The sequence below is a fragment of the Pholcus phalangioides genome, unplaced genomic scaffold (genome assembly GCF_987345545.1).
Source record: "Pholcus phalangioides strain wild (caught in Gottingen) unplaced genomic scaffold, Ppha-v1.0 ptg000008l_1, whole genome shotgun sequence".
Classification (NCBI taxonomy): domain Eukaryota; kingdom Metazoa; phylum Arthropoda; class Arachnida; order Araneae; family Pholcidae; genus Pholcus; species Pholcus phalangioides.
The window spans coordinates 30,592,507-30,618,062 of record NW_028301601.1 but is presented as its reverse complement, the minus strand read 5'-3'; the positions used below and the strand labels follow the sequence as shown (position 1 = coordinate 30,618,062).

General features: G+C 37.1%; 1 protein-coding gene across 1 annotated transcript in view; it reads left to right on the top strand.

Moving 5' to 3' along the window:
• LOC149084183 (neural cell adhesion molecule 2-like) overlaps window positions 1-25,556 on the top strand; it is a 341,669-nt gene that overhangs the window by 228,758 nt on the left and 87,355 nt on the right. The window contains exon 6 of the mRNA XM_089234530.1: window positions 7,499-7,789. Coding sequence (XP_089090656.1) covers window positions 7,499-7,789 — 291 coding nt within the window. The remainder of the gene's footprint in view (window positions 1-7,498; window positions 7,790-25,556) is intronic.

The following is a 25,556-nucleotide window of genomic DNA, read 5'->3' as shown; positions in this document are numbered from 1 at the left end:
TTTGAAGTACGGCAATTGTGTTTTTCTTGTGGTTTTTTTCAAAAAAACGATCAATTATGCCTCGTAGAAAACAGCGATCATCTTTTGATCAAGTATCCGAGTTCGACAGAGGAAGGATAGTGGCCTACCGAGATTGTGGATTATCTTTCAGGGAAATCGGTAGTCGTGTTGGACGAAACCAAACAACTGTAATGCGGATATGTGATCGTTGGATGCAGGAGGATACGACGGACCGACGTGTTCGATCGCATCCACCTCAGTGCACCACTTCACGTGATGACAGGCGTATAGCAGTGACGGATCGCTCAGCCACATAACGAACCATAGCACAGCACATTCAGTCTGTACCGCATCATCCAGTGTCTGCGCGTACCATTCGACGCCGTTTACAGCAGAGTGGTCTGTCCGCAAGACGTCCATTGCTTCGTCTACCCTTGACGCAGAACCACAGACGTCTCCGCCGCCAATGGTGCGATGAAAGAAGGATGTGGACGGCACAATGGAATGAAATTGTCTTTACTGACGAGTCACGGTTCTGTCTGCAACACCACGATGGTCGGATTCGAGTCTGGAGACACCGTGGAGAGAGGATGTTGAACAGCTGCGTTATGCACCGCCACACTGGTCCTACACCGGGTATTATGGTATGGGGCGGTATTTGATATCACTCGCACTCCTCTAGTACGCATTGCCGGTACTTTAAAAAGCCAGCGCTACATCTCCGAGGTTTTGGAGCCAGTTGTCCTTCCTTACCTTCAGGGCTTGCCCACAGCCATATTTCAACAGGATAATGCGCGACCACACGTGGCACGCATTGTCCAAAGGTTCTTCGTCAATCGCCAGATTGAATTGCTTCCCTGGCCAGCTCGCTCTCCGGATCTTTCGCCGATAGAAAACATGTGGTCCATGGTTGCTCAACGATTGACCCAGATTACATCCCCAGCTGCCACACCAGATCAACTTTGGCAACGCGTGGAAGCTGCTTGGTCTGCTGTACCCAAAGAACACATCCAAAGTCTCTTTGAATGAATGCCGAGGCGTGTGGCAGCGGTGATCTCCAACAATTGCGGCTACTCTGGCTACTGATTTTGGCAGGAACCACACTTCACAGAAGTCTATAAATTTAATCATTTGATGCTTGGTCAACATGTTATCTACAAAATAAATATTGTTGCGATATCTCTTGTCTTTCTTGGTGTTGCAATTTGGGTGGCCAGCAGTGTATATATATTCACCTTGTTTGGTCATTTCTATTGTATTTAAAAAGCCGTTTGGGGCGATTTCTCCCCTTGACCCCCCCCCCCCACTCCCAAATGACAGGCCTGATCTCAGACCATGAAAAATGGTTTAGTTTTCTCACTCGCAAGTAGGAACTAGTTGCTCTGTCTCTAATTAAGTCAAAAACACGAATTCCATGTTCCCAAGTGCAATTTTCGCCGACATATTTGGATTCAAAATCGTTGAAAGTTATGGGAAATAACGGCATTTATCAAAGGACAAGCTTAAAAAAAAAACACCGTGAAAATATAAAAAATTCTTTACAGTTGTAGTTTATTGAAACTGTTTTCCGAGAATATCAGAGATGCCCCTTTAACTTTCAATGAGCAAAATCCAGGCGAATATTGCGCGTAGAATTATGGAATGTTTTTCATTGTGCTCAGCAACAACTTTATCTTCGGAAGTTAGACGACAAGGAGATAGTTTAAACTAGATTTTTTTTGTCTTGGTACATACAGTCGGCCCCGCCTAAACAAATACAAACTGTTCCAGCACACAATATCCGATTAACCGGGATATTTGATTATACTGGAAGCAATTCAATTGCAGTTTAACACCGTTAGTATAGCTCGTATATCGAAAATTTATGATGGATCAACATAATCAAATCTCCTGGAATAAATCAGACATCAAAATGAAAGTTGTTTTTCTTTTGCTTTCATTGTGAATGTCAGCGTCCTCTCTGGGAACAACAGAAAACAAAAGCAAAATAATCAAATGTAAGTACTGAAGACAACTTCGACGCCAATACCTCTCAAGTGTAGGATTTTTTCCAAGTCTTAACCTGGCATAATATTTGAAATTTATTTCAAAATTGTTTTATCCGTTAAAATTATTATACATATAGTGGTTAACGTGAATAATCACTACGCGTGTAAATCATAGTATGGATTAAACGGGTAATGTTTGGTTCCAGAAAATAAAAAGCAGGGTTTCCGTTTACCAGATTAAGCACGGACCTATAAGTTTAACAGATGGCATATTAAAACCTTTAAGCAGCATTCACGAGATATCTCGTCTTCATAAAAGCCTTATTTTGATATATTGACAAGCCCAGATATCTTCTAAACTTGATTTCTCAATGGGAAAACTTTTGCTTGTACTGCACCTTATTTTGCACCAGCTGAAAATCGGAAGAAAGCCTACTTCATTAAAAAAAAAAGATATGACATTTTGAAGGGAGGTTTAATGATTTCTAATTGCCGCTTAAAGGGTTAAAACGGGCACATTATTTTGATAAATTTTCTAAAACATTGAAGGTACGTGTTTCTGTTTCAAGCGGTTCGAAAGATAAAGGGCTTTCGTGTGAATCCTGTATATAAACATACTTTGATTAGAACCCGGCGGTACTCAAATACATGCCTCAACTCACACCATTGATTTCGGAAAGAGATAAATAGTTTTCAATCCCAAATAATATCAAATGTAACTGGAACTGCGTCAGAGGAATTACAGGATTCTCACGTGTAAGACAAACATATAAACGCATGTGTATTGATATAAACGCTGATCAAATCCAATAATAATAATAACCGAGGATTCAAATATACAGATGAGAGAACTCAAAATGAAGTGGTGCATTTTATTGATCAGTAGTTGCGTGGAGGTTAAACTTCGATAGGAAATTCTTTGAAGGGTATTATCGCGTACTTTATTGCTCAGAAGAAAACATATCGATCGGATAATACAGATAGGGGAAAAAATTGGAAACGCTTTAGGAAAAAAACATAATGACTTTTATCCATCACCGCGTCAATTTAACAACAATTTTGGTATAACGTATTTGCTCAAGGCAATTAACTTGACTGAGAAAAGACTCTTACTGCTGAGGGGGTGGGGAGACCATTCTTCTTTTATCCTCGCATCTTTTCCAACATAAAAACACCATGAAGTTCGATATTTTTCTCGATCAAACATGGTCGCCCAAATAATAATAAAATAACAACTTCATGCTGATTTGATCGCAATTTTCGTGAAAAAAACAAACATCGATTGTAATGATACCTTGGTTATAACGACAACAATTCGCAGAATCTTCGATGTCGTTATAGCCAAGTTTGACTGTGGCCGGGATTATACTATAAAATTTTGATAAAAGTTCTTTTATCAAACTCGAAAAATGCAGCCAATAAGATTACTGGTTGCGTTCGCTCGAATGTAACCGATGCGCTTATTGGTTGCATTTTTCGAGTTTGATAAAATAACTTTTATCAAAATTTTATATTGTAATACCGGCCCGTGAGAAACAAATCAGAGGAATTACGTGCACGATACAACCGTATAAGAACACGTGTATTGACAGACACGCTGATTAAATCCAACGACAATAACAAAGGATTGAAATAAACAAATGAGACAACCCAAAATGAAGTGACTCATTTTGTTGATTAGTAGTGCCATGGACTTTAAAACTCGATAGAAAACTCTTTGAAGTGTATTATGACGTACTTTAGCCCAGAGGGCAACATATGAATCGGATAATATAGTGCATTCGTGTAATGCGAAATAGTCAGGTACATAGTATGAAATACCGGGTCTTCTCCACCTTCAGGTATGACCCCCATGTGGAACAGTGATAAATAGAACCCGGATTATATGCAAATGCATATGTGCACATGCAAATGCATATGTGCATATGCATTTGCATATCAGAATGCACTATATAGATATAGAAAAAAAACCATAAAAATTGGAAACGCTTGTGGGTAGAAAAAGAAGTGACTTTTATCCATCACCGCGTCAATTTAACAACAATTTTGGTATAAAGTATTTGCTCAAGGCAATTAGCTTGATTGAGAGCAGACTTCCAGCTCCTGCCTGGAAGGGAAAAAGATTCCTCATCGCCCCTCCCCCACCGCCTTTGCATCTTTCCCACCGAAAGCACCATCGAGTTCGAGAAATTTCTTAGGAGATAAACGAGACCGCTTTTCAAGGCTCTGTCTTAAGTGCAAAAGTAGAACTTGTATCCTTACGAAATCCTCAGCTTTGGAAAAGCAATTATCTGGAATTAGACCGTATGTCGTTTTTCCTCTCTTTCTATATCCAAGCATTCTTTTTTTCTATGTGTGTGTGTGTTCTGTTTCCCGGATAATAATAATTGAATTTTTTTTTTTTTCTGCCTTGAAAAATATTTCACGTTTTTTCGGAAGTTTTAACGTGAAATTTTATGTATTTTTCAAAGAAAAAAAATGTATTAATCCTATATTTACAAAGGATTTCCTGTTTAATTCCGCCTTAATTGGTTGTTCGAATTAGTTGCACATGTCATGTAAATTACACGTGGATCAAGGTAAATTTATTATTGTTTTTTTTTTTTTTTTTGTTATTGTGGTCTGGATGTGCGGATGGGCTGAACATTTTGCTTTTACACGAGTGCGATTATGATCGATATAGCAATTACGTATTATCGTGGTATGTATGTAGCTTCTCGGATTGTTCAAGTCGATTGATACGTCGGTTGTGGTTGTTATTTAGTATTTTTGATAAGAATTTAATATCAAAGAAGAATGTCATAGAAACATTTTTTCTCGATAGAGATTGTTATTTTGTTATTGACTTGTACTTGTTTTTCTCTTTTTTTTAAATTGTATTTTGCTGATCAGGTTTATTATCGTTTCGGCAAAACCTTTGAAAATAAGTGTAATGAGCATCAAATATTTGTTGGTTAATTGGAATTCGTAATTCACCATCATTTTCTCATGCTGTATTAACTCTGACCAGTGATCATGTGCCTAGTTTTGATCAAGTAAAACTCTTCTTATACTTAGAACGTGTATCTTACATTAATCTGCGATGTTAGGGTCATGGTAAGTGCAAATGCGTAACCCGGGCAGGTATGAAGGCATTTAAAGTTTACATTGCTTCTTTTACGTAGATCATATTAGAAGATAGGTATAGAACTCATATACAGGGTAGTAAGTATCTTTAATTATATAAAGTATTCAAATAACGTGTAGAAATCAGATAGGTCATTCCTTTGCAAGGGTTTGTATGGTTTCTGAAGAAAAAAGTATTTACTGTCTGTATGGTAACCCTCTCCTCAAAAATCTCATTAGAAAGTTGTTAGCCTCTCTCTCTCCTGAGGGCAACAAAAACGTGTTCAAGTACAACATTCACTAAGATATTCGCATTTAAAAACTGGAGAAAAGTTTGGAAAGAACAGCATAAAGTAATAGGCAACCCTTCTTTTCCTCATTTATTTTTACATTTACAGATTTTTTTTCTCTGTGTTTTTTGAATTCGAATATGTCAGTAAATATGGTACTTACAAGCGTGGATTTTTTCTCCCTTTTTTGGCTTCACGAGAGGCAGAGCAACAACTTTTGAATTGAGTTTTTGAGAACAGGGTGTCCGTATAAAAAGTTGGTTTTTGTGTTTTTATAACTGTGCAACCCTTTGTAATCTGAATGACGTATTTGAGGTTTATACACATTATTTAAATACTTTTTCTAACTGGAAGTATTGAAAGTATGCTTCTAGGATGAACGGTTTGCCAGTAAAAAGTGTCCTGTGTCCTAGGAAAATTGCTTACTATCTATCCTGTACTCCTCATTCTGATATTTCAACATAGAAAAGATCTATCGGTTCCTAGAGTTTGTTATCGTAATCCTGACGTTCAACGGAACTTGTCAAGAATCAATCGTAGATTCTGTAGCGATTTTTAAAAGTTCTAGAATGAGTTATAACAGATAAAAATAGTTATTATTATGTACCAAGTGAATGACTAATGCATAAACAGCAGCAAAATTAACTAACAATGCTCCAAAAACTTCAGAGTCAAATGACTACTTGAAGTGAAGCGGTGAAAGAAATTATTAATAGTGATTGACGAGAAAAAAATTAAATAACGATGAAAAAAAGACGAACAAAGAACAAGAATCTGAGTAATAATGAACGAAGAACTAAAATATTTAGTGTCTATGATTTGTTTCCTTTATATTGTTGCTTTACTCTGTTGCACTCCATAGAAACAATACATGTTCAGCAACAATCAAAGTAACAGTATGACAAGATCAACAATGGACGATAACAATGCATATTGTATGTACATGTAAAGTGCAACGGATAAATTAAGAATGGGCGTAGAACATATGAATGAACTTAACAATGAGCAAAAGTAAAAAATATATATACGTATAACAAACAAAATTATCAGCAGTGAATAAACAACAACAAAGTCAAGTAATAATGCAGGAACGAGAAATTAAAGCATCAATGCAAGAAGAAAATAACAATGCGAGAAGAAAATAACAATGCGAGAAGAAAATAACAATGCGAGAAGAAAATAACAATGCGAGAGGAAAATAACAATGCGAGAAGAAAATAACAATGCAAGAGCAAGAAAAAGTAACAATGCAAGAGCAAGAAAAAGTAACAATGCAAGAGCAAGAAAAAGTAACAATGCAATAACAAGAAATTAAATTAACAATAAATGAAGTTCAACAAAGTAAAGTAACTGAATGGAGTTGAAAAAAGTGAAGTAACTGAATGGAGTTGAGAAAGTGAAGTAACTGAATGGAGTTGAAAAAGTGAAGTAACTGAATGGAGTTAAAAAAGTGAAGTAACTAAATGGAGTTGAAAAAGTGAAGTAACTGAATGGAGTTCGAAAAGTGAAGTAAATGAATGGAGTTCAAAACAATGCAAAGTAACAATACACTAATTTCAACAAAGTGAAGTAGCAATGGAATATAAAAGCATTATAAAGGAATGACAATGAACGATATTCGTCGCAGTGAAGTAACAATGAACGAAGTGGAATGACAATGAACGAAGTGGAATGACAATGAACGAAGTGGAATGACAATGAAAGACGGTGTGCCAATGTAAACTAACAATGCTCGGAAAGGTACAAAGGATCAACGAAGATAAGAAATCATTCTAAGCAACAATGAACAAAGAGCAAAAATAAATTTAAGTAACAATAAGAGAAAGCGTGAAAATGAATTACAATGAAGTAGCAATTGAAAAGGCGAAAATAAATTTCGGAATATGGAGTATTTTCGCGAGAAAATAAATTTATGAGCAGAACCAATTTTATAAGTAACAATGAATGAAGTGTGGAAATAAATTTCAGATGCAATGAGCAAAGTACAGAAATAAATTTAGCTGTATAAGAAGATAATTCAAAATTACTTGACCAAGACCAATTTGTGTATTACCTATGTAAAAAAATATATACGTTTTGAATGTTTTTCTCATAAGAGCGCTCTGTTATTTGCAGATATCCCTCAGCTGACCTTGAGGCTAGGAAGCAAATTGCGTTACTCCAACATCGTAGAAGGAAACGACGTGTACTTCGAATGCAACATACGAGCAAACCCTTGGGTTACAGAGACCGGATGGAAGTTCGAAGGAAAAGAGCTGCAAACCAACCTATCCGCGGGTGTCATAGTCAGCAACCAGTCCCTAGTACTTCAAAAAGTACAAAGGATTAACAGGGGGCGATACAGCTGTACAGCTACTAATGTTGAAGGCACTGGCGAAAGCAATCACGTATACTTGAGAGTACAATGTAAGTATAACTCATCGTTCTGAATATCGAATTTTAATTAATTATCTAAATATATACATATCGATGTCAACCGAAGAAAAATTTGGATAATTACGATGAAATGATAATTTATGAACTCTATGTGCCTGAGATAAAATTAAATAATATGGTAAGAAGGGATTCAGTTACTAATGATTTCCCGCCAAAAAATTAAAATATAAAATTCCCCGATATGTACTTGATTCCTCAGCGGCTAAATTGCAGGGCTACTCCCACTTTCACTCATAGTTAAGAAAATAGATGGCAGATGGCAGCACTACACATAACAAGCATTAAAAAGAAACAAAACATCGCGTCAAGTTCACAACACGTACGCGAACATTCCGGCACGTACTAATTCATTAGAAATTCCTCAGAGGAACGTGTACGAGGTTCATGTAGGGTTAATAGTAGTAGTAGGGCTCCCCTACTAGACGCAGATCCTGGTGCGAAAATTATACATGAAGCCTGAAGTAGGCGAGTCTAAACAATGTCGAGGACACAAATATTCTGGAGGGGGGGGGGGGTGGGCTTCTTAATCCTGATTTCATATATTTTGTGGGAAGGGGAAAAATCACCATTCAGAAACCCATAATTTATCACAGAATAATACGAGTATCAGGTTGAAAAAGCATGCTAAAAAAAAATTCGCTTTCTATAAAAGGACATTTTATTTCGAAGAGTTCATTCCCCATAGGGGGTTCAGAAACATTGTGCGCCCTTATTTTTTTTAACAGAAGATGACCATTAACCCACTCAAAAACGGCATTCGTCTCCAAAAATCGCTGGAGTTTATGAATATGTTTATTAATAACAGAAAATATTTTGACAAAGTTTCTTCATCCGAAAAAAATAAAATTTTCTTAAGTACTTCGGTGTGTTAAACATAACTTTACGATAAGAAAAAGCTGGAATTGGCTACGGTTTTCTCTGAAACTGAACATTGAATACACGTATAATAACACAGCACAATGCATAGAAAAACAACATAAGTATATAGAAAACAAAATAAATATGTAGAAAAAGCAACCCAAACATATGGAGAAACTCCACCAATATATAGAGGCATAGAGTTCATATGCATAAAACACAACACAAATGCATAGAAACACATAAAAATTCGCACGAACGCAAATGTATTACATCACAAATAGTTCATTTATCCGGGTCTGACACGTAGTTCTTTTTGCACTGTACTGCACATAAGGAACACGTTTCAAAATTGCCAGCCAGCATCGAGGTTGACCATATTCAGTGGTAACGTTGATCTGTGGGCCTTGCCAATTTTTCAGCAAACAATAACGCTCATAAAGCACTTATCAACCGTTGACAGGGTAAAATCTCAGGAATAAGAACAAATAAAACTTTTTTAATGGTGATATTCGTGTTCAGCAGGTCAACACCCTTCAGAGCTGTACACGGTAGAAGTCCGTTATGACGACAGCTCACAATCACGGGGGAAAATTGTCGTTATAACGGACTTCTCGTTACAAGCGATTATTTTTTGTAACACTGGCTCTTTGACAATCCCTTGCAAATCACTCGTTATGTCGAGATTCTCATTATAAGCCGTATAACCGACTTTTACTGTATTTTCATGTCAGGCGTAATTTCGTGATTGCCCAGTGTAATGAGAGGAATCTCATTTCACGAGCAACATAATCATCGCAAAACAATATTTGAAAGATGCCAGACCTCGTGTTTAATCATTAAACGGGCAGAGATACCCAAAATATGACGCTTTATTTTGATTACGACGATTTCTGAAACGTTTGGCTTTAAAAAACAAAAATAATTAACAACGAAGTTATACAGTTTTCTAGAATCAGTTATATTTACGCAGAGAACGTTCTTGTAAATAGTTTTTTTTTCTGAGTATTTTCATATCACTTACCCCACTGAATTGGGCGTGAATGTCATGAATTTCCCGACGACATTTGCTTTTCAACAATACAAAGGACATAACAGAGAGAAAATACAAGGTAGAGAGATAATGCAGTGTGTGCGTGTGCGCACGTATACTCTCATATAAATATATCTATCTAAATTGCTCTTTGTACCCCCTAATTAAGACTCAATGCTGAATAGCAGTCTCATTTTCACAAAGAGATATAGAAAACGAGCGTTTGGGGCTAATCACTGGTAATCACTCTCGTCCGAATTTAATTACCTAGCAAATTAATGTAACAGTGTCCATGTTTTCTCTGTAGAATTACGAGAAACGGAGGAAATAATAATAATAATAATAACAGCAACAACAAAAAAAAAATGGTTCCTATTTCTCGGAACGAAGGGTAAAACGTGAGCGTGTGTGTGTGCATGTGAAGCATCTCATTTATGAAATTACTCTGCAAATTAAACTTGAACCCAAGTTAAGAGCAATTTCGGGGAAAACTCAAATGGAATTGTATTCATTTTTAAAGCACAGTTGTGTTTGATTAATGGATAATTTGTTTTTGCGGCTCGAAAATTCAAGTTTTAATATATATTTTTTAATATTTTTGCTTAAACATTGCCATTATGACAAGCGTTAAATACTCTTGTTATTATACAATGCGGGGGTTAGGCAATCAATTTTTTTTTTGTTTTCCAGGAAAAAAAGGAGTGTAAATTAGATTTTAACGTAAAATCCCATTAGTTTTTCGGAATGTTTTTAGCAGTGATTTTAAATTTAAAGAAATTATTTTCTTTGGCCTTAGAGAACTCAAGTTTGTCTTTAAAACTAGCAACGGCAATGTCATGTCTTTAAAGAACGCCTCTTCTTTTAAAATTTAAGATTTTTGCATAAATACGTATATATACAGGTTATTGTTCTAATTCAAACTGAATAATCGATCGATCTTCTTCGTGGAACAAAATAATTAAATAAACCTTAATTAAGAGTTTTTTGGAGTAAGTTAATTAGTAAGACATACTCTTGGAGCATTTTCGTAATTCAGAAACAGGCTTATTCATGGTAGTTTAGATTAACGAAAGTCTTTAATTAAACATATGGACCAATGACGCTGTAATTGGATCGTAGTAGGCGACTAAATGAGACAAACTAAATGCGCGATTTTTTTTAATCACAGGGTGATTACATTCAAAGTTACCGTATTCTGAGTAGTTTTTCTCAAAAATTACTAATCCAAATATGGCCAAATTTTTAAGATATCACAATCAGACCATGGGATAGAGATTTATGAAATTTAAAAAAATCTATTTTCGACCAGCAATTAAAAAAGTGGCGCTTTTTGATGCATTTTACCATGATCCATACAGCTACTTAACCGTACACCAACTATGGTAATATCGCCGTATGGCAATTTCCTACCACTAGGAGTTGGGTACGAAATGAAGGTGTCATCTATCGGTAGCCGCCCCAGATTCGGTAGGTAAAGAACTTGTTTTGTGTGTTCCTCCCAGGGTTTGGGCCCATGGACCCTGACAGAAACCTTCGGGCGCGGTAGCCCGGTCGATAAGATGCTCGCCTAAAGTACCGAAGGATGTTTAGAGGTGTCGCGAGTTCGATACCCGGTTCGTCCTTGTCAGAAAACTTTCCTGACACAGGGGTACAACAAAAAACGGTGACTTGACCGCAGCAAAAAATTGCTACCGCAGGGAGTCCCCCCATCGAGGGGTTAGCACACCAACCTCTCAATGAGTATAAAAAACAAGCCTGCCGTTCGGAATCGGCAATAAATTGTAGGTCCCGGTCTAATTAGCCCTCGTGTGCAGAAAATGACCGTGGTGCGACAAAAAAAAAAGACAGAAACCTTCATAGTGGAAAAGGGACATCTTAGCACTGCACCACTCAGGTACTTTGGCCCATATAGCGTATATACCGTTTCAAGGAAATACGTCCACCAGAACGAGCGCTTTATAAGTCTGAGTTGTTCCAGTATACTGAACACTGCTCAGACCAATGTAGCACCCGTCAGTATACTTACACTACTCCGACCTATGTATCGTGTGTTCTGAAAGACGTATTCCATTTTTTCACCTGGTGGTCGAAAATTAAACTATTTTTCTTTATTTCTCAAATCTCTCTTCCATGGTCTCATCAAGCTATCCTAAATATTTGGCTGTATTCGGATTTGAGAAAAACTGCCCAGAGTACGGAACTTTAATTATAAACACCCTGTGTATTGCATCTATGGTATTCCACCAATGCATCGCTGTCAGAACTAGGTCGATAAAGCAAAAATAATTGCGAATGATACATCATGTACAGACGCACATCGCCTGCAGGCCACGAGTGGGGCCCACGGAAACTAGTTACACAAGTTATATATTTACACATACAGGGTGATCAGCGAATAAGCCCTTATTTCAAAATTAAATATCTCTACAACTAAGATCAATAGAATTATGCGGTTAACGGTACGTTCATTAGCAAAACTGTAAGAATGTTGTACAGAAATTTCGAAAATTTAGTTTTTTTTTAATTTTTTAAAATTAAAAAAAAAAAAAACTGGAGATTTTGGGGTTCCGACAATTCTCATTTGTGTGAAGAGAAACCACTGCATTCGCCCAAAGTTACTGCATGGGCTGCGGTATGCGCCATGTGTGCTGACAAATTGTTCCAAAATTGTAACGTAACGTTCAGTAGTAATCGTTTCCCGCACGAAGAAGGGGCCGATAATGCCTCTGGCGCATACCGCAGCCCATGCAGTAACTTTAGGCCAATGCAGTGGTTTCTCTTCACACAAATGAGGATTTTCGGAAATCCAAAATCTCCAGTTTTTTTGTTTTTTTTTAAATTTTAAAAAATTAAAAAAAAAAACTAAATTTTCGAAATTTCTGTACAACATTCTTACAGTTTCGCTAATAAACGTACCGTTTACCGCATAATTTTATTGATCTTTGTTGTAGAGATATTTAATTTTGAAATAAGGGCTTATTCGCTGATCACCCTGTATATGGGCATATCTAGACATTGAACATTGAAGGACCGGACACACCCCGCTTCCCATCTCAGAGAGATATCGAAGCTTTCCCGGGGGATGGGTGTATCCGGAAATTTATTAATTTATGTGAAAATAACAATGATATACACATATACAATAAATAATCTGGAATAAATAATCGTACAAATTGTGATCATATAGCATCATCCACAGATAATCAGTCCGTAATCGTAATAGTCCTTATATAAATAATCAAAGATAATTTTTGTCTTGTATGTGATAGAATCTGGAAGTGAGTTTATCCAATCTAGAATATAACAATCTCAGCAATCAAGCTGTAATAAGATATAAATTGACGTCCATATGTCCGGCATCTCCATTTCATTCACACCCGCCAGAAAAAGGATGAAACAGTTGACACTTGACACTTGTCTTCTTGGGCGTAAATTGTATCGATTATTAGATGTCGGTGAAACAACCGATGCATGTCTTCTTGGCCGTAAATTATACTTTTTAATAGGTAACCGTGTTACCTCTCTTGTTGGCTCGTAAGACGGGTCCTCCGAGCGCGAATGCCGTCCCCTTCATCCCGCAGCTCGTGTCTTATTGTGGAGTAGATGTAGGTTGCGGTCCAGGAATCGAATCAACCTCTGCAAACGTTGAAAGTTCAGAGGGCTGTCTAGAATTCTCATTTTCCAAGCAAGCATTCTGGACTCTGGCAGTTGGCCAAAGTGGAAGACTCTCGTCTGGGGACACGTGGTTATATAGTGCCATAGGGAACCATTTGAACCGCAGATGCATACGCTGTTACTAGAACGTTTAAAACGCAGAAGATACACCGGAAAAGGGCCATGCTCGGTGATAGCGATTGTTTTCTCTCTAGGCCATACGTTCAAACGCCACTGAACTCGTCGTTGTATCTTGTATGCGTCCTTTGCTGCACATGTATTCCAATTGGTCTGCCACCCCTGCAACACGTCCTCTTTAAGCACCCGATGGACCAAACTCCTTGGCCAAAGTTGGTCGTCTTGAGACGGAAGTTTTGTGGCCTCCTTGGCAAGTTTGTCGGCTATTTCGTTGCCAAAGATGCCTGCGTGGGCTTTAACCCAGGCCAATCGGATTCTCGTGTTGGCGCATAAAATTCGGCGAATCTTCCGTACATTATTATGCACAGAACGTGGGTTTTTGATTGATAACAGGCCCGAAGCACTGTCTGAGAGGATCAGCACTGGTTTCGATAAGGCGTGTGCCCTTGAAACGGCATTCAGAATCGCATATATTCCAGCTTGAAAAACACTGTTTTCTTTTGCGAGCCGCCTGCTCCATTGTTCCTCGATGGATCCATCTTCTTTTATAACTACATAAGCGCACCCTGTACCGTCAGAAGACTTCGAGCCGTCTGTATAGATCTTTACTGTTCCAGGAGCCAGCTTAATGCATTCAGCACCAGACAGCACGACCTGATTTGCGTCAATGTCCACGCTGGGATGCATGAGCCATAGCTTGTGTTGCTTTTCAAAAGCCTGCGCTTGCAGTGATTGAGTACTAATGACAACGTCTTCATCCAAATGAAGAATGCTGGTCTTGCGGGCTTCATATTCAATATAACTGCTCAGCCGCGGATTCCCTGTGGCGACATATAAGACTTCATTTGCAGTGGTGGAGTAGGCCCCGGATACATACAACAGGAACGGGCGCTGGGCTATGTCCAGAATTCTCCTTTGTGTTTGCGTAGGATACCGAAAGCATATCTAGACAACAATGCAATGGTCAAGGGGATCCGGCTTCAATTCCGACAAATCATTTTTCTTTCCAAATATTAGTTTCGGCATAACATCCAGAAAATACAACTTATGAATTCTATATCTGTTAATACGGTAAAATATGAAATAATTGATTGCCAATCAAAGTAAAATTAACCGCAATTGAAATTCAAAAAAATTGGCTAAAGCAAACGTTGACAGGCTTTATATAGAATACAGACAAATAGATACAATATATAGATTTATTTTTGGAAGGAAAATTTCACAAATAAAAAGTGACCCTGTGTATGTAGAGCATCTCATTTATGAAATTACTCTGCAAAGTAAACTTGAACCTAGAAATTTCGGGCAGAACGCAAATTGAATTGCATTCATTTTTGAAGCACAGTTGTGTTTGATGAATGGATAATTTGTTTTGCGGCTCGTATTTTTTTTGCATAAACATTACCGTTATGACAAGCTTTAAATACTTGTGATTATACAATGGGGTTAGGTAATCAATTTTTTTGTTTTCCAGAGAAAAAGAGTGTAAATTAGATTTTAACGTAAAATCTCATCAGTTTTTGGAAATGTTTTTAACAGCGGTTTTCAATTTAAAGAAATTGTTTTCTTTAGAACTTAAATTTAAGAACTTAATTAAATCTTTAAAAAAGGGCTGTTTATTTTTCAAATTCAAATTTTGGGAAATATTTTTCGTTCTTTATGTTCTTTATTTAGACTGAAAAATCGATTGATCTTCATGGAATAAAATAATCAAATAACCTTACCTTGTTTTGTTTTTTTTGTTAGTGTACGTTAATTAGTAAGGCACACGCTGTTTTCTTTTTCGAAATTTAGAAACAGGCTCGTTCACGGTAGTCTAGATTAACGAATGCATTTAATTTCACATGCGGACTAATAAGCAACTGCATCGTAGCATGCAAGTAAATGATACAAAATAAATGCACTATATATAAGCGTTTTATAGTATTACATCTAGGGTAGCGCATCAATATATAGCTATCGAAACATCACTCTGTCTCAAAACAAGACCCACAAAAACGTCAAATTTGTTGTCATCTATTTCAATTACGCATTTGAAAGCTATTTTATCATTTCAAAATTTTGCCTTCTGTGATATTTTTGTCACGGGGACGTTTTGACAAGCGATGTTTTGACTCTTCCAATATCCACTGAGGATCGTAATGAAACGTCGATGCTACCCACACATTAGACGAAGCGCTATTCAAGAACTATGTATTTCTTTTGCGTGGAAAAATATATGAAATAATGGATGGCCCATCAACAAAAAATCCACCGCAATTGTAATAGAAAAAATTGGCTAAAGAAATCGTTGACAAGCTTTGCTTTAGAATATAAGCAACTGGATGCAATACAGAGATTAATTTTTGGAAGGAAAATTATATGTATATGTACTGGGAAAAAGTGAGCTTATATGTCCGGGAAGCATCCCAATTATGAAATTAATCTGTAAGTAAACATGAACCAAAAATTTAAAAGCACTTTCGGGGAAACCTCAAATGGAATTCTATTGATTTTTAAAGCACAGAATATGGAATTGGAATTTTTTGTTAATGCTTGATATCTGAGAATGCGAAACTCTGTACTCTTTGGCAATTTCAGTTTGAGTGTTGTTGTTTTTTTTTCCCCCAAAAACTTTTAATCTGTTTTCACACAAACAGAACATTCTTTTCGCGGTCATTTTTCCAATTTCGAGACAAAGCTTGAAGCTATTATGGCGTTTATGAAGATTTTATGAGACGCTTACTTTCATTTAAAATGTTAGTGCCCTCTATGGGCTTGATACAGAACAAAAATAAAATAATAAAATGTACTGAAGTCCAGGAATTTTATGATTTACACCTGCTGACGTATTTTTTGTGATTTACAAATGTTTAGTATTAGGGAATGTATATTACGTATACAATGGTTAATGTATATTTAAAGTTGATGTTTTTATTATATATTTGATTATATAATATTGGTACGTATGGCTTTGTAGTGTATATTCATCTGTATGCGTAGTATGAGAGGTTACGCATATTCCGCATTATAATTTCTTCCATTTATTGTGCGTCCGGCTGTTACGTTTGGCAACTTATCGCCAAGTACCAGGCGTTCATTAACTGTTTCCCTTTTAATTTGTCGTGACTGCTCGCGCGATAACATTAAAATGGTATATAATTCAATACTGCGACGCAAAAAAAAAAAGTTTCTGAGTGCTGTATCAGTAAATACACCTGTAGGGTCCACAAAACACCTTCGCCATCCGCTCTGACGTCGCTTCACTCCTCGGGCCGACAAAAGAGGGGCCCGGACCTGAAAATATCGACTCTGGTTTCATTACAACCGGAAGCATGGCAAAACTGATAATTTCAAACAAGATGTTCCAAAAACCTGCCGCGGTTAATACTTACTAGGAAGTTGCGAACCAGAAAAGTTTTGCTAACCGTAGTGTGCCTCCGCGAGCCGTTATTATTGTCAACTAAGAAGATGGTAGGGAGGAGAGGAAAAAAACCTCAAATATATGTGGTTTGAGAGGGAATCGAACCCACAACCTCCGTTATGTGAGTCCTATGCTTTAACCAGTGTACCAATTGCGAAATTTGGTACCAATCAACAGCCGCCAGAAAAACGTGCGCAAATGTATCAGAAGTTGCTCATGCGCGTTGTTAATAGCCGTCTGCGATACTAGACACTTATCAGAAACAATCCTTGTAACGCGCATGTGCGAGGATAGTGTCAAAACGTAGACTAGTCACTTCCAATGGAGGCCTTGCATATTTTGTACTCGTTTCGGCATTGATGTTTCTAAGCAACCCTTAAACATTCAACTTTTACTTGTGAATAACGTTCATGATGTTTCTATAATTACAAGTAAAATGAGTCAAAGGTATACATGTCCTATTTCTTGACAAGCCAAGCAAGAACGATTTTTGACCCTTACATTTTGGAGTAAATTGTCATGTGTGAAGGAGACATATTGCTGTGAATTCTTCAACAAATGGCTTTTTTTGTATTTTTCTAATCAGTGTAAATCATATAAACACAGAGAACGTGTGGCTTAAAATATATAATATCACCATATTTTTTTTAAATACTGACACTATTTTTTTTCCGTCTCGAAATGACATTGAGGGTAACTCCCCCCCCCCTTTTGCTTAACATAATTACTAAAAAATTTCTCTCCTTTGTATTTCTACGCATGTCGATTAAAGCGTTAAGCGGGAAAAACTTCAACATTGTCTCAAAAGTCCCGTTTGCATGGGGAATGGAAAAAGCGGGGTTTAAAACCGGCTTCAAGAAATTTCATCAATGACTGCTCCCCATTTCTTTCCTTAAGAAGGAAAAAAGTCGTCAAGCGGGTGCTAGAATTCCAAATGTTACCGCAATATTTCACATGTAAACGGGCCTATAGATATAAATTTTGGTCCTAGAGGATTTTACCCGATTAAGCGGGAACCGACTGTAATTAATGCCCAGTGTTACGGAAAAATCATCCACATCAGAACAACCCACTATTTTCTCCTCTTAGCGATCTTTTATTTTTACTTTGTTAAACATAATCATCGAAAGAGTTTCGAAAAAACACATTAAATTAAAAAGTAATCCGATATATTTACACCAAAGTTTATTAAAAAATCTTCAATAAATCATAAATTAATCGATATTGTCGAAAATTACGGTGATTTGATAGCCGCAAATCCCATTATGGTACCAGGAGCGTTATTAGCTGAGCTGTTTCATTGACAGGTCGTGTCTCACTAATCCACAGCAATATTATCTGATGACTAAACCATCAAAAGCTATATTTTCCTCAACACAGCCGAAAAGAGTGATGATTAAATCATCTAATGGATGATACAGATGCCATTAAAGAGGCACCGTTAATAAATATCTTTTTCCAATTTCTCCCGCTGCTTGTTTTCTGCGGCACCGTGGGTTCTAATCATTCAAGTATTTAGCAGACTGTATCCCGGCGAGCGAGAGAAAGAGGGAGAGAGAGAGAGAGAGAGCCATAACTGAAAACAAAGTACTAAATGCCAAGACATATTGGATTAGCTCTGAGGACAGAGTGGTTTGGTGCTGCTGCTGGTTGAAGGCTTGTTTGTATAAACACAGAGTATAATTGCCCTCATTTTCTACCCTTGGAGTAAAGTCATTAAATCAAGCAAAGGGGGGGGGGAGATAGGAGAGGATTGTGGGAGGTTGAAAGGTTTGGTGGAAAGAGGGAGGAAAAGTGATTGAAAAGAGGGTGAAAGACTGACGAGAGGATGGTGGAAATTCGCTCATCCCTCCTTCTCCGGTTCTCCGAGTTGTTTAGTATCCATCCAGAGAAACCCACATCTCTATGTCCTTCCACCTAGCTTTCCAGTACCCGTAATTAGAAGGAGCTTTAAGTTTGGCCGATGGAGTGCCCGCAAGCTGAAATATTTCCATCCTTAACTCTTCGCCACACGCCCACTTTCCATTTGTGCCTCATGGATATCGATCCGGTGTCTACCAATCTGACTCTTTCGTTGGAGGGATACTTTTAGAGTAGCTTCATGTAAATTGCCCTTTTGTGAGAGAATCAAAAATGAAGTTGCACACGTAGAGCGCATTAAGTTTACGCCTTATAATCAGTGTTCCTACAATCTTGTACCTTAAATACCCTCTCTCTTTCCCAAAAAGTATCGAACTCCCATTCAGAAGTTCCACACAAAGGCGGGAGGAATTATCCATTAGTTGGATTTAAAATTTGTCTGTAGTGCATCCAACTGGGACTTTAGAATGTGGTATGGATATCGGTATAAGAATTCGAGGTTCTACAATCATCGATGATGGAATATTTTTCGCGATGGGTAGTGCATGTGTATGTGCCTGGATACTTGTGAAGGACGTTTGAAATCTGTGAATATTGGAGCTTTTCTTGAATGACACGAGTGAAATAAGAATATTTCAGCGATTTCGCAGACATGAATAACGTGAGAGAAATTTCTCCATCGCTTACTGGCTTCAAGGGTGAAAAAAAGGCAGCTGCATTTTTTGTGAATGTGTTTGGAAATATCTTAGATTTCTGTGGATGGATACGTGATATTTCTGTGGATGGATACATGATATTTCTGTCATATCGTGACGTCTGAATAAAAATGCTTGTTTTACATTTCCGCTGAAATTCACCTGGATATTCAACGATGCATTGTGATACTTTTGCAAAGGGAGTTCTGGTGGGTCGCAAAAGTCCGTAAATTCCGTAGAGTTTACCAGAGTGTTCTGCAATATAAGTAAAGTATTGCGAGTCGCCTCCCACCAATTGAAGAAGTCTCTCCTCAGAGAGCAGGCAGACTTCCACCACTATACATAGCATGAAAATTTAGACAGTTGTCATTTACCGTATTTACTGGTGCCACCATCTGTTTTGTGTATTTTGAAGTGAATATATATTCAAAATACACAAAACAGATGGTGGCGCCAGTAAATACGGAACAACAAGTTCTTCCCTACCGAACCTGAGCCGACCACCGATAGAGGGCAACTTCATTTCCAACACAACTCGATCGTTGTCACCAATAACGTGTATAACCTATAACATGAAAAGCATGTGCTAGAATGCATAGAGTTTTGCATGCAGGCATAACTCTAAAAACATAAATACGGACAACAGCGGAATAAGAAGTATTAGTACAAGTAGACCAATTTATAACGAGCCCGCTTTCAGCGAAAATCTGCATTTATTAAGCAAATTAATGCACTTTGTTTGGTACAATGCTTATTGTATACAGCAACTCTCGAATTTAAAAAACAGGTTTTTCACGTACCTCGAATTAACGAGGAATATTTGAAGGAACATTTAAAACGAATACAAAAAAGGGAGAAAACGAAAAGTTAATACCAAAAAAACACATACTGCTTTAGTTTCTTTCGCCTCTCTCGTGATATGTAGATAATTCACTTTGACAAAGGGTGACTGCCAATCAAATGGTTCGACAAGAAGCTTATCACCCCTTCAGGTTTGTTGTCAATGTATAGGAGTACCAAATACTTCGCCTATAAAAAAGCAATGAGCCTGAAGGATGAAGAGTTGAAACTGACCAATTAGAATTTGGAAAAATAGCTAATTCAACCCTTGCTCAACTTCCAATACCATTCCTTTCAGACTCCATACCTTTTAGTCTGAGGATCATCATCAGCTGAATTTTTCCTTTTCCGTGTGTTGTGTTTCTTCACTTGTATTTATTCTTTTTTTTGTAGAGGGGGGATTTTCAAAAGCAGAATTTTTGGTCAAATATCCATAAAATCTCACATATTCTCAATAAAAGCAATCAATTTCGGAAATTACATTTTCATTTTACTTGAAATATGGATATTGCAAATGACCAGATTTAACAAGCATTTCTGCTGGAAATGGACTCCTCGTTATAAGCGGGTCCGACTGTTAAGTAGGTGTGAGACTTCATGTGTAATATTTTTATCTCTGCCGCGTTCAATATCGCAATTGACAACTCTCGAATACGTGTAGTAATGTTCTTTTTTTTTTAATGTTTTGGGTCTTCAGTTCTCAGTAAAGTAGGGAAAGCTGATTCATAGTCGTCTCTGTGCTTATTTTTGTTCAGCATTGAATCGGAGACATAAGACATTATCATATTTTCAACATACCTATTTCAGTTTTTTTTTTTTTTTGTTACTGAGAAAAGTTTTATCCTCTGTCTCATGTGTGGCACTTATGATAGATGGATTTAGAATTTTCTAGAAAATGAAGCTTCTATTTTTGAGACGTTAATTTCTCAGAAGACATTAACGAAGAAGTACAAGAAGCAGGAAAAGCATCTCGTCTCTCTCTCTCTCTCTCTCTCCCGAAATCCTTGCGAGAAAAGGTTCATTTCAGCTGAGTTTCCTCAGCAAAAAAAAAAAGTGATTATTCGGTCTCTGAGATTCGAGCGTGGCAAACGTCGACTAACAAGATGGAAGGAACGCGATGAAACCGCATATCATGAATACGTTTAGATATACTTCTCCTCTTGCCTTTCTCAAAAACGTGGAGGGCATTAGCATAACCATTACGATGCTTCTTTCTGCGACTTCATCAGGAAAAATGGGGACTAGGTGAGCGCTCGTGTATGTGTGTGTGTGTGTGTGCCACTCTCCTATTCCTCGACACACTTAAGAACGTACAAAATCTTCATTTTCCTCAAATTCCCTAGCCACTAAGAAGCTTTCCTCTTCATTTTCTTATCTTATTCATAAGATATTCTAGAGAAAGTAAGCATATCGCATTGGATGTACAGTATTATAAAAAGATGATGGTGATGATATTCATGAAGTCCTGGGAAAAAGCGCTCTTCTTTAGAGCTTAAATGAATTTTCTCAGTTTTAACGATTGGTTGCGGCCCCCTTGTTGATAAAGGTTTACTTTCTTTGATCGGTATTCGGTATACGTATCGAAATAAGATAAACAGTTATCCAGTTTTCGTAATAAACAACACCACTGAACTCTGTTATAACGGCATTCTAAGTACCCTAAAAAATTGTATCGTTAAAACGAATGTTGAGGTTTTGGAGTAATAAAATTTATCTTATCATGAAAATGGTTAAGTGTCCCAGGACTCTACCGCCAAAATTAGAGGGGTGATAGTACACGTCATAACAAACAATTTTTATGATGAAACCTTGGTCACAGATAATTTCCTTCATTTAGCACACGTTAAAATTCAATTCAAGCCACCGGCACCAAAAGAGGGAAAGGAAGATCCTAGATCCTAGAGCAGGGGTCTTCAACCTTTCAGATATATATTACGGGCCGAATAAAAAGTTTCCATGAAGCCCAAGGGGCCACTAAGTCATACCGTGGTATTCCCCGTTATTAAACAGGATTCCCCAAAAACTATTGAACTCTGAAATTATTTCTTTCATTAAATTTGAATTTTTATTCTGAAATAATTCTTAATTTTTTTTTTAATGAAATATTACTTTTTAACAATTTCGAAACTATTCTTAATAATTCTGAAATTATTTCTATCAATAGTTCTATCATTATTTCTCTTTCGGTAATTCTATAACTATTTTATCAATAATTGTAAAATTTCATCAATTATGAAAAATGATTTTAATCTCAATATAGTTCTGAAATTATTTCTTTCATTAAGGTGTTTTTCGGCATTTCGTAAATTCCGTAATTATGCGTACTTTATGGATTCTGAATTTTTTCCTCTCGAAATACTGTACATGAAATTTCAGGCCTCAAAAAGTGTTTGGGCTCCGTTTACCTGAATTTGTTACGACAGGGCTTTTAAATGAATTAAATATGCACTACCATTGACCCTAGGAAGTATCTCACACTTCTGCATAAAGAAGTACAGCGCTGTTTCAGTGGACAGCACTCTTTAACGAATTTTCTTGAAATTTTATCATTTTTCAATGTAAAGTAGCTATTTCCGCATAATGATCGGCAGGCAGCATCAAAAAGCTCCGAGATCCACATCTAAATCTGCGGGGCCATGGATTGAAGACCCCCGTCCTAGAATGACCCTAGGAATGAGGAAGAAAATATATTGCTACACTTCACAATTATAATGCTGTTACATGGGAAAGGGGACTTTTTTTCTCCTCTGCAACAGCGTACTACTACTAAACCACACTTGTACCTCACCCACATTCCTCCGCGGAACTTCTTACGAATGGGTACATGTTGGAGTGTGCGTGTACGCGTATTGTACCTGATGTGAAATTCGCTTCTGTGTAATGCTTGTTACACTTCTGCCGTCTATTTCTCTAACTGCGAGAGAAGTGTAATAGTTGAATAACTGTATCGCTGTATCCCTGTTCCTTTCTGTGGCGAGACTTTTTAACTGGGAGATCGGTTTGTATTTGCGCATTGACGTGAGAAACAACAGAAAACCCAGCCTCAGCTAAACAACCACTGTGGCGACGATGGTGTTCAGACCTGGGTCCTCACGATGTGAGTCCGTCACTATGGCCACTCGACCACCACAGCGATTTTACAACAGTCTGTAGGACGAAACAACGATGGTTCCCTTTTTTCTCACCATATATGAAAACTTTCCCTGTTAATCCTCATGAAGAAAACAATGTTACCATATTCTGGAGACTTCTTGAAGTATGATGCTGTACGTATCTCCCGGGTAAAAGGTTTGTGACCCTGAGTTCCATTACAAAAATTGCTTGATGTGCACTATAATTTTGGCGGTAGACTTCTGGGATAGCCTGTACTAGGACTGGGCATATTTACCAAAAATGTACATGCCTGGCCGGGCATGTAATTTAAAGTAATACATGCCCGAGAAATATTGTCGTTGAATTTACTTACTGGAGAGAAATTGAAAAAAAAAATTGATTTATTTGCATATAATATATCGAAGTGATATTTTTTTTAAACAAAATTTTGAAAAAAATACGAAAATTCAATAGAAATTACGAAAATCCCCAGAGACTGAAATCCTTGCACACGAAAATCTCGATAACATAAATTTCTCAAATAAAAATAATCAATCGAATTCTTTGACTTGGAACGTATTACGATCAGAGAAATTTTGTACATATTTTATTTTTCAGCAGAGAATTCACACGTTCCGCTTTGTTATTTCATCACGCTCTCCATCCAACACATCCCGTAGTTTTCAAGTGCAAGAAGAATTTTGATTTGATAGAAAAGCGATAAGTGCGGAAAAATTAATGAAATTTGTAACATAATAGAAACTTATTACAAAATAAAGAATAATAAATTAGTAGAATAAGGAGTGGTTAAGTAATTAATTTCATAAAATAAAGAATAATTAATGAATTAATTTAATTAGTTGATTAAATAATTGATCAAAATTTTGAAATAAATACGAGAAATCAAAAGAATTCCGGTCCCCAATTAAGTTAGTCAAACTGCTAAATGGAATTTTTCAGGCTGTTGGCGTTGGAAAAGAAGTCTCTTTAGTTACAATTTACCTCTCTTATACAGGGTGTCCCTTCAAGACCGCCCAAGCTCTGCACAGCCAGATTCCTCGCTTCGAATACATAAAAATTGTCCAAAAACATTGGTGGACACCACGCTGCTGCAACGTGTGCAGTCAGCCATTCTACGGCGCGCGCATGCATGCCTCGATATGCGCGGTGGATATTTTGAACATCTTCCATCAACATACCAAATACCGATGTTCATGTTTCCAATAATTTTTTTTTTCTTGCACCGGATATTTTCTTTCGCATTTTTCTCGAAACAATGGGTCGTACAGGTACAGTTCTTTGGGCATTATCTATTCCAAGCGAGGAATCTGGCTGTGCAGAGTTTGGGCGGTCTTGATGGGACACCCTGTAGATTCATAACGGATTTATGGAACGGGACCGGACTTGGGCAAACGCGGGCCTAGGATTAGGTGGCCAGATCATGTGAATGAAAAACCGGGACAAGATACATCAAACCAATAGACTTTCTGGATATGAGAGGTCACAGTCTGATGATCAGCAAATCACGCTACTGTGCGTGCTTCAAGGTAAAAGATGGTACGTTTATACTACGGTAAATGTGATATAAATCCGGTTATTACGCATAATTTCAAGCATTTTGGTAAGATTTAAAACTTCCCTAAATTCATTATTTTTACCGGCAATTACGCATATTATCCGAGAGAGAATGTCATTTGTAAATTTAATGAGTACTAAAAAATTGTCACTTTACCTGCGATTATGCATAATACTCAAGCGTCGCGTCGTTGATAGACATGATAAATCATGATATATGGCATACTGTGCAGGATAATTCATACATACATGCATTGTGTCAATGTATCGGAGTACGGTCCTTAAATTTGTTATCATTATATTGGGGGTCCGACTTTATTCATCATACATACTATAATACTATACGCTCATTTGGATTTTTTTTTCATATTTATCAAATTCACCAATCACATCAAGGTATTATGCATAATCACAGAAGGGTGATAAATTTTAAATATTCAGCAAACTTACCAACGACACTGGGTATATTATCGCCGGTAAAAGTGTTTTCGGAATTTGTGAAATTTACCAGCGGTGCTTGGGCAATATGCATATTCGTCAGTAAAAGTGATAAATTTATCAAACTTACCAAAACTATTGGTAATTATG